At 43.6% G+C, this 9,718-nt stretch overlaps 1 protein-coding gene across 3 annotated transcripts in view; it reads left to right on the top strand.

The window, feature by feature from the left end:
• Eml6 (echinoderm microtubule associated protein like 6) overlaps positions 1 to 9,718 on the top strand; it is a 263,304-nt gene that overhangs the window by 174,775 nt on the left and 78,811 nt on the right. For all 3 annotated transcript variants that reach the window (XM_026785058.1, XM_026785057.1, XM_026785056.1), the window contains exons 13-16: positions 531 to 637; positions 4,104 to 4,222; positions 8,472 to 8,658; positions 9,128 to 9,233. In XM_026785058.1, coding sequence (XP_026640859.1) covers positions 531 to 637; positions 4,104 to 4,222; positions 8,472 to 8,658; positions 9,128 to 9,233 — 519 coding nt within the window. The remainder of the gene's footprint in view (positions 1 to 530; positions 638 to 4,103; positions 4,223 to 8,471; positions 8,659 to 9,127; positions 9,234 to 9,718) is intronic.

The following is a 9,718-nucleotide window of genomic DNA, read 5'->3' as shown; positions in this document are numbered from 1 at the left end:
AGCCTGGTCTACAGAGCTAGTTCCAGGACAGGCTCCAAAGCCACAGAGAAACCCTGTCTCGAAAATAAAAAAAAAAAAAAAAAAAAAAAAAAAAACTAAAGAGGATCTGGATGGTAGTAAGGTCTGGGAGTTTCCTTTAGCCCCACCTTTCTCTTTGGCAAATCCTACACTTTTTTATTTTACAAAGTAAGATTGAAAATCTAGAAATCCTACTACCTAATTAAAAAGGAAAAAGGGAATCAGGTGTCGTGGCACATGCCTTCAATGCCAGCACGTGGAAAGTAGAGCTAGCCTCTGGAGTTCAGGGTCATCCTTGGGGCTAGCCTCTGGAGTTCAAGGTCATCCCTGGAGCTAGCCTCTGGAGTTTAAGACTTCCCTGACTGCTTTCTTAGCAGGCTCCAGGCCTGTGTTAAGCGAAAGTTATGACAGGGTCTTTACTTTTCTTTGCTGGGGGATAGCTACTTGAAATGTCCTGTCAATCATTATTATCTCAGCATTTTCCTTGCCTCTAATGGGTTCTGTCTCTGCAGAAGGCGGCACCGATTCCTACAGTGAAGAATCTGACTCGGACTTGTCTGATGTACCAGAACTGGACTCTGATATTGAGCAGGAAGCTCAGATCAACTATGATCGTCAGGTCAGTAAGAAAGCACTAAAGCCGGGAGCTGGTTTGATTTTAGCATTGCACTGAAAACGGATGGAACTTAGGCAGAAGAAAAATGTCCATGTCTTGCCTTTGAGTGCAGATTAACAGTAAAGCATTTATCAGACCATTAAATATTGAGTGAAAGGCTAGAGAGGCACTCAGTGGTTAGAGCACTGGCTGCTCTTCCACGGGACTTGGGTTCAATTCCGAGCACCCACATAGTGATTCACAGTCATCTGTAGCTCCAGTTCCAAGTGGTCCAGAGTCCTCTCCGGTCTCTGTGGGCACCAGGCACGCAAGTGGTGCAGCCAGACACATGCATGCTGGCCAAACACTTTTACACATTAAATTCATTTCTTTATTAAGTGGAAGGGAGTTGCTAAGTTTTCCCGCTCACTGCTGAGCATTTGGACTTTTTGATTCTCTGTCAGATAAAGCTTTACTATACGCATACCTGCATAGTTACTGTTTTGCAAAGAAAGATGCATGTGAAGAACAAGTTTTTCTCATTTCTTTAACAAATCATAGAAGTGTACGTCTTTAAGGTGGGGACCCTCTAAGAATGGTGGCCTGTGTGTGAACTGTTGTCCTCATTTCTTGTTCAACTTAGCCATTTCCTGTTTATGGAAAGAAAACCCAACTACAGTGCGTATTCTCTCTCTAGTAAGAATCTACTTCTAGCACAAAATTTGATTAATCGCATCCAGTTACCCCACAAAAGCTAACATCATTTTAGCAGAAATCAGGGACTGTTGAAGCAACGCTTCAGAGGAATCTTGACATAGTACCACGTCATGGTGATGGCTACAGAGGTCCGATTTTCTCCCCTGGCATTTGTATAAGTAACATGTTTATAGGTGTGTGATTGTAGAATATTATTTTAAGGTATGTTACATTTGTTTATGCCCTGGAACATGTGTTTGATGATGTAAAGATGTGTTGCTTTTGTTTATGCTGCATTTGTTTAACTCTATGAAGCTGTGATTCTTTGCCTGTCTAAAACATCCAGTGTTCTAATAAAGAGCTGAGTGGCCAATAGTGAGGCAAGAGAAAGGATAGATGGGGCTGGCAGGCAGAGAGTATATGAACAAGAGAAAAAAAGAAGGAGGAACAAGAGAACAAGGAGAGGAGGATGCTTAGGGGCCAGCCACAGATTAGAGGAAAAATATAACATACAGAAGTAAGAAAAGGAAAAAGTCCAGAGGCGAAGGTAAACAGAATGATTTAAGTTAAGGAAAGATGGCTAGAAACAAGCCAAGCTAAAGCCAGACAGAGTGAAAAGAATAACGTGGAAACAGTAACATCTTGGCATCCAACATGGGGTAGAATAGAAGAAAATCAAATAACAGTGCGTGAAACAGATTGTGCACACAGGCCGGGCGATGGTGGCACACGCCTTTAATCCCAACACTCGGGAGGCAGAGGCAGGCGGATCTCTGTGTGTTCGAGACCAGCCTGGTCTACAGAGCTAGTTCCAGGACAGGCTCCAAAGCCACAGAGAAACCCTGTCTCGAAAAACAAAAAAAAAAAGCAACAACAACAACAACAACAAAAAAAAAAAAACCAACCAGATTCTGCACACAGCCGTGCAGTCCGTGAGACATGGGGTCCCAGATACATAATTGTCTCTGTTGTCCAGGGACACATACCAGGTAGGCCTATGGCAGCTACCACACACCAACTGTCTCCATGTGGCCCGTCCAGATCCCGGCAGGCTAAGTGGCTTGCCCCTTCCCTGTGGCTACTCTTTAAGTTAATGCTGACCTGAACTTCTGTCCGTGGACTTTTGATGTAACTCCAGATTAGCACTAAACCTACTGCTCTTCTTCCTGTGTCATTTCTTCCTCATTTAGAACAAAGATGGCGCAGCCAGCAGTTCATAATTGAACCATTTCGTGTACTGATAACTGTATTCTGCAGTATAAGCACCAGGAGGGAGGGAAGGGGCCTATACCTGAGAATATTGCACACACTAAGCAGGGTAACGAAACTTAAGCAAGCAGACGTAAGATCTGGGAGAGGCTGCCATTTTGTTTAGTTGGAGGACTTTTATTTTATGGTGCAGGGCAAGGCCTTGGACTGGCTTATCGCCTGTGACTTATTCTCCAGTGCCCTCACGTATTGATTTACAACAGACCCCAAGTTATTGCTGAGTAGAGACTTTTATTCTGTTCTACAGATGGGAAACTGAGGCCCAATGACGGTATAACCTATGATCATCTAAGCTGTAGAAACGCCCCGGAGCTCAGGGCTCTGAAATAAACAGTTGATGACGGATAGGAGGATCATGGCTTCAGATGGATAGTTGTCTTCCACTGAGAATTAGAGTTTACTACGTCTTAAATAAACAGTTTTACTACATCTTAAATAAACAGTTGGTGACGGATGGGAGAATCATGGCTTCAGATGGATAGTTGTCTTCCACTGAGAATTAGAGTTTACTACATCTTAAGCAGCAAAACAGCTGTTGACGTCTTCTTTGATACCTTAGGTCAAGTCCTAAGAGGAAACGTTATTATAGCTTTATTTCCTGGTTTTTATAGCAATCCAGTTGATGGAATTGTTGTGGGACTCTTTCTGGAATAAGCGCGCTAACACTAGTGAGAGTGGAGGAGAGGAAAAGTCCCCACTGGCTCTATCCTAAAACCACATTGTGCGGTGGACAAGCAAGGGACATTTTACAGAAGCTCAAGAGGCAGTCAGCAGGCTGCTTGAGGGCACCGACCCGTTGTTTCGGCTGTTCCTCCAGGGCATTCTAGTCCAGGTAGCAAGGGAAATCACACTAGGCACATAGTAGTGCATGAGCAAATCAATAAATCAGTATTAATAACTGGCCTTTATCTTATTCTACTTCAAAATGAAAATTTCCTTTCCTGAATATGAGAAATTATTGATAGTGTTTTTTTTTCAAATGTGTTAAAGTGGTCTTTGAGAATAAAACATAGAGAGATAAATATCAGACTAATTATTATGTATGTTTAAACTGTAGAAAATGTTTTCTCAGCCGCAGACTTTGAGTCTTGGATTGGACCAATAGAGTTTCAGACTCAGATATGTCAAAGTCCATGAGGCCAGGAAGGAAGGAGGTCCCAAAGAACAATTCTAGAGGAAAAGTTACTCAGAAAGCTCCTGTCTTACAAACATCAGAATCAGCAGGGATTTCTTGCTTTGTGGAAGCAAAATGTATTTCATTAATAAGTCCTTTTCTTTCTTATTTATTAGAATATCAACTTCCTTTATTTTCTGGATATAATTACCTAAGAAAGCAATAACAAATCAAGGGAGGAGAGAAAATTATTTTAAATCTCAGGTATTTGAAAGATGTCTTGGTAGGTTGGTTCCATTATGGGAAGGAATATTGAACCTTTGCATATTGTATTGAAGTACGAGGCAGTCTCCCTGCGATGCCTGTTCAGAAGTCTGGGGTGTTGGCTAAACTTTTCTATTGTGCTTGAAGGTTTACAAAGAAGATCTACCTCAGCTAAAGCAACAAAGTAAAGAGAAAAACCATGCAGTGCTCTCCCTCAAGCGGGAGAAGGCTCCCGAGGACAGCCTGAAGCTCCAGTTCATACACGGGTAGGTGGCCTGCCCCGGGGGCCCTGACGAGCATGACATTGGTCGGTCTCACCACTAGGCCAGAGAACTCCCTCTTTTAAATGCTTCCTGTCCAAGTTACACCCCTTGCCTGCAGTGACATTTTGGCTGACTCTATCAAGCTTTGCTTGCGGGACCTGAGGCCCTGGCAAGCTTTCTATGCTCTAGCCACGATGGCTGCCCAAGTCTGTGTCACCGCTATGTCTGCATCCTCGAGTCCCCAGCCTCAGCCTCGCTTCCCTAGCTAGGTTCACCCTGGGACAATGATTTCTCCAGATATGTTTTGCGTATGCACAAGATCTCTTTTGTAAAATTATATAGATAGCAACCTGACACCTAGGTATTTTCATTGTCAGCTTAAATCGTTGAGAGGAATATAAACATATCTGCTCATTTAACTGTAGCCAGCAGAACCCAAATGCCATGTTTCATTCCTGCTACTGTCAACTTTTAAATTACAAGCATAACTATTTCTCTCATGATATTTTCTGTTTTGTTTTTGTTGTTTTGTTTTTTGGTTTTTTAAAATTGATTTTATTGAGTTATACATTTTCCTCTGCTCCCCTCCCTGTCTCCCCCCCCCCAACCCTCTCCCAAGGTCCCCATGCTCCCAATTTACTCAGGAGATCTTGTCTTTTTCTACTTCCCATGTACATTAGATCTATGTAAGTCTCTCTTAGGGTCCTCATTGTTGTCTAGGTTCTCTGGGATTGTGATTTGTAGACTGGTTTTCTTTGCTTTATGTTTAAAAACCACTAATGAGTGAGTACATGTGATAATTGTCTTTCTGGGTCTGGGTTACCTCACTCAATATGATGTTTTCTAGCTCCATACATTTGCCTGCAAATTAAAATAACGTTAAATTTTTCTGCTGTGTAGTACTCCATTGTGTAAATGTACCACATTTTCCTTATCCATTCTTTGGTCCAGGGGCATTTAGGTTGTTTCCAGGTTCTGGCTATGACAAACAAAGCTGCTATGAACATAGTTGAGCACATGTCCTTGTGGCACGATTGAGCACCCTTTGGATATATAACCAAAAGTGATATTACTAGGTCTTGAAGAGGGTTGTTTCCTAATTCTGAGAAATCGCCACACTGACATCCAAAGGGGCTGTACCATCTTGCATTCCCACCAGCAATGCAGGAGTGTTCCCTTTTCCCCACAACCGCTCCAGCATAAGTTGTCATCAGTGTTTATGATCTTGACCATTCTTACAGGTGTAAGATGGAACCTCAGAGTTGTTTTGATTTGCATTTCTTTGATGGCTAAGGATGTTGAGCATTTCCTTAAGGGTCTTTCAGCCATTTAGATTCCTCTGTTGAGAGTTCTTTGTTTAGATCTGTACTTCATTTTCTTATTGGATTATTTGTTCTTTTGATGACCAATGTCTTGAGCTCCTTGTATATTTTGGAGATCAGACTTCTGTCTGATGTGGGGTTAGTAAAGATCTTTTCCCATTCTGTAGGCTGTCGTTTTGTCTTGTTGACCGTGTCCTTTGCTTTACAGAAGCTTTTCAGTTTCAGGAGGTCCCATTTATTAATTGTTTCTCTCAGTGTCTGTGCTACTGGGGTTATATTTAGGAAGTAGCCACATGCATTCAAGTGTACTTCCCACTTTCTCTTCTATGAGGTTCAGTGTGGCTGGCTTTATGTTGAGGTCTTTGTTCCATTTGGACTGGAGTTTTGTGCATGGTGATAGATATGGATCTTATCGTGATATTCTCTATCATTCACATTTTATGTAAACGTCCCTTATAATTTTCCTATAAGATTGTACCTTAGTATATGTTTGAGAGTTTTTTAACACTGTATCATACCATCTACAAGGAAATGAAGTCTAAGCATGGAAACCAGTGCATAGTAGAACACATAAATGCTCACAGAATACTCGTGCAAATGTGTGCATACACATGTGCATGCAAATACTACATAAAATGTAAAATGAAAATAATGCTAAGACAGCATGGCTTGTCTGAAATGAAGTATTGAGTGTGTAAAATAAACTTCTTTTTTAAAAAGTAGAAGAAAAAAGCATATTATATCTTGTTAACATCCTTTTATATGTTGATATGATGATTTAAATGTGTTGAGTTAAAAGTTCTGAAATAAATTGATTTTTTAGAGACTCACTCTGTGGCCCAGACTAGCCTCAGACTTGTCGAATTACCCTGTCTTAGCTTCCTCAGTGCTATGTAATATTCTTCTAGGGATGCAAAAGGCCAGACCTGATTAAAAACAGATAAATGCATGTTTATTAGATGTTGTTCCTAGATGGGTTCACGAGTCCCAAAGAACATGGCCAGAGACCAGGCTAAGGCAGGGAGGGTTTACAGACCTTAGGTGAGAAGTGATGGCATGCCAGCCAGGAGCTGAGGCTGTGCCCAAGTATGGTCAAAAGCTAAATCCCTGACCAGGCACTTGGGTGAAGTGTCAGAAAGGTGGTTTCATCGGCTTCCAGAAATGTGGAACTGGGCTTTGGGTGCCATTCCTTTGTTCAGAGTTCTCTCTCAGTGTGGGCAGTTGGGGGAAGTAGGGCAGAAAGGTTTTCCCAGTTTGTGCAGGGGTGAGCAGGGGTTCCAGCCAAACACTATGCAATAGTAAAATGTTGTTACCTGTTTGGTGCACGTATGTCTGTTAGACAGTAGTATTGATAATTTTTAAAATTCAGTTACTGGAAAAACTGACCAAATATTAATATATGTAATTTCTAAGCACAGAAAACTTTATTTGAACACTGTTTTAATAAGATGGTATGTGCGTGTGCGTGTGTGTGTGTGTGTGTGCATGCGCTTATGAATTCATGCATGGGTATATATGGGTGTGTGAATCCACGTGTGTGTGTGTGTGTGTGTGTGCGCGCGCGCATGCGTGTGTGGATGGATGTGGGGAGGGGTTCAGAGATCACCATAGTTGTCTTCCCCAGCCATCCTCCACATCAGGAGTTGTTCTTAGTGCTGTGACTCTTTTTTTATAGTTCCTCTTGTTGTGGTGACCCCCAGTCATAAAATTATTTCATTTTCTACTTCCTGACTATAATTTTGCTAGATGTGAATTGCAATGTAAATATTTTTGGAGACAGAGGTTTGCCAAACTGGTCAAAACCCACAAGTTAAGGACGCTGCTCTGCGTTATCTTTCAAGGCAGAGTCTTCTCCTGAACTGAGGGTTACCTCCTGGATAGTCTGGCTGGCAGTGGCCTCCGGGAATCTGCTTGTGTGTGACCCAGGCTGGGGCTCAAGCTATGAGCACTGACCACAGCACATCACTGCTTCCATGGGTGCTGGGGATCCAAACTCAGGGACACAGGCTTAGACAGCAAGCATTGAGTGAGCCGTCTCCCCCAACCCATAATAAGCCTTTCCACTTCAGAGAGCCCTGGATATATTGTTTATGGATAGGATGCGGCAGAGTTTAGCACTGAGTGTTTGCCCACTTTTCAGCATTTTAAAAAGTAGATGAAGGCGTTGAGTTAATTGTCATAAATGAATAGGAAAAACCACAATCCTAATCTTTTCTCATTCTCTAAACTCTTCTTGTAACATTTTGATTTTGATATCACAAAAATGCTAATTCACCTATATTATTTGATAAAGTATCTGTTTAATTTTGCTAAACAACGAATTAGCACTTGATTTACAGAAGAATGCACTAGCCCATAACTAGAGTCATTCCCCAGACACCTTTCATCCCGGTTCTTACTCTGGAGGCAGAGGCAAGAAGAGCTCTGCAAACCTGAGGCCAGCCTGGGCTACACAGCGAGTTAGGACATACAGAACTACACAGCGAGACTGTATCAAGAAAATGAAAAGAAGTTATTCCATTGTGTTTGGAATCGTCTTGCTTTGGTGCCCCAAAGTTACCATACCCCAGTGGGCTAGATGGAAGACGGAAAAGGAAGGCTGAGCCTCATTCTAGACCTGACAGAGGAAGGCTTGGATTGATTTGTTGGTTTGTTGGTTTGTTTTGAAACAGTCTCGTGTAGTCCAGGCTAGCCCTAAACTTGCTATGTAGCTGAGGATGACCTTCTTATTTTTCTACCATCTCCCTTTCAAGTGCTGGGACCAGAGGCACAAGAATTGCTTTTAGCAAAGAACATAGATAGTAGTTGAAGGTCTGGGCGCAGATGGTGTGAAAATAATCAGTCTCCCTGTGCCTCAGACACAGCTCGCGTCAACACAGTTGCTTTGCCTGCTTCATCCGCGTGCTGCTCAGTCACCCACTGTGCTTCAGTTACAGGGGCTATGACTGCAGGAACAACCTGTTCTACACACAAACCGGAGAAGTGGTGTACCACATCGCTGCTGTTGCCGTGGTGTACAACAGGCCACAGCACACACAGAGGCTCTACCTGGGGCATGACGATGACATTCTCAGCCTGACCATCCATCCAGTGAAGGACTACGTGGCCACCGGACAGGTGTGCTTCTCTCCTCGATGACCAGAGCCTAGCAGAAGAGAAAGGGCAGTTAATGTCTAATCCAGTGTGCCTAGAATAGAAAAATGTGTTTGGTAGGAATGCATAAGGCATGAAGCTGGATGTTCTGAGAACATTGAGGAGGCAGGGGCGGGGCGCGGGGGTCAAAGTTATGACAGAAAGACAGCAAGGTGGAGAGATGGAGTGGTGTCCTCAAAAACCCCTTAATAGGGAGCCATGTGCTGGGCTCGCATCTGCCAAAACCCAGCTCGAGGCCGCAGTGAGGTTCTTCGATGCCTCAAGCCTGTTTCCTCATCTGGAGAATCTGGGCTGGACCAAACTGTGTCAGGTTGTCTTTCCAGCTTACAAATAATGTGTGTTGCTTTATTTCTGAGCCGTGCTTGACCAGGAGAAGCTATGCTATCCTCAGTACCACGATGCCTGCTTAACACCTCGCATCCTGTTGCTGCAGGTCGGAAGAGACGCCGCTATTCATGTATGGGACACACAGACTCTAAAGTGTCTGTCCTTATTGAAAGGGTACCACCAGAGAGGAGTGTGCGCTCTGGATTTTTCAGGTAAGCTCTCGCTAGTAGCACAGAATATGGCTAATTAAAAAAAAAAAAAAAGAAATCCCCCCTACCTGATTGCGTTCTGAGGGCAGCGAGGGAAGCTGTTTGCATGCCACCTCCGAGCCTGAGACGGGAAGCCACGTATGAGCACCTCGCCTAGAGAACGTGGCCTTTGGGCCACGCTTCCTTTCCTTGTCCCTTTCGGTTCCCTCCCAGGTCAGCACCAGGTCACACGGAGCTGGGCATCCACTTGTGTGAGGGAAGTCTAGGGCAGCTGCCGTCGTGGAGAGTCTTAGCTGCAGATGCCTAGCAGTGATGAAGAGCATCAGATTTAAACCAGACATGTGGACTGACCCCTAATCACTACCGTCGTGAGGCAGAGGCAACAAGGGATTGCCCTGAGCTGGAGGCAAGTGTGCACTGTGCAGGGAGCTCCAGGCCAGCCTGGAATGCAGCGTGGACCACAGCTCAGAGAGCAAAACATCAGTTCA

This window comes from Microtus ochrogaster, linkage group LG1 (assembly GCF_000317375.1).
Source record: "Microtus ochrogaster isolate Prairie Vole_2 linkage group LG1, MicOch1.0, whole genome shotgun sequence".
NCBI classification, from domain to species: domain Eukaryota; kingdom Metazoa; phylum Chordata; class Mammalia; order Rodentia; family Cricetidae; genus Microtus; species Microtus ochrogaster.
Note: the sequence above shows the minus strand (reverse complement) of the source record. Positions and strands in the feature narration are given on the sequence as shown.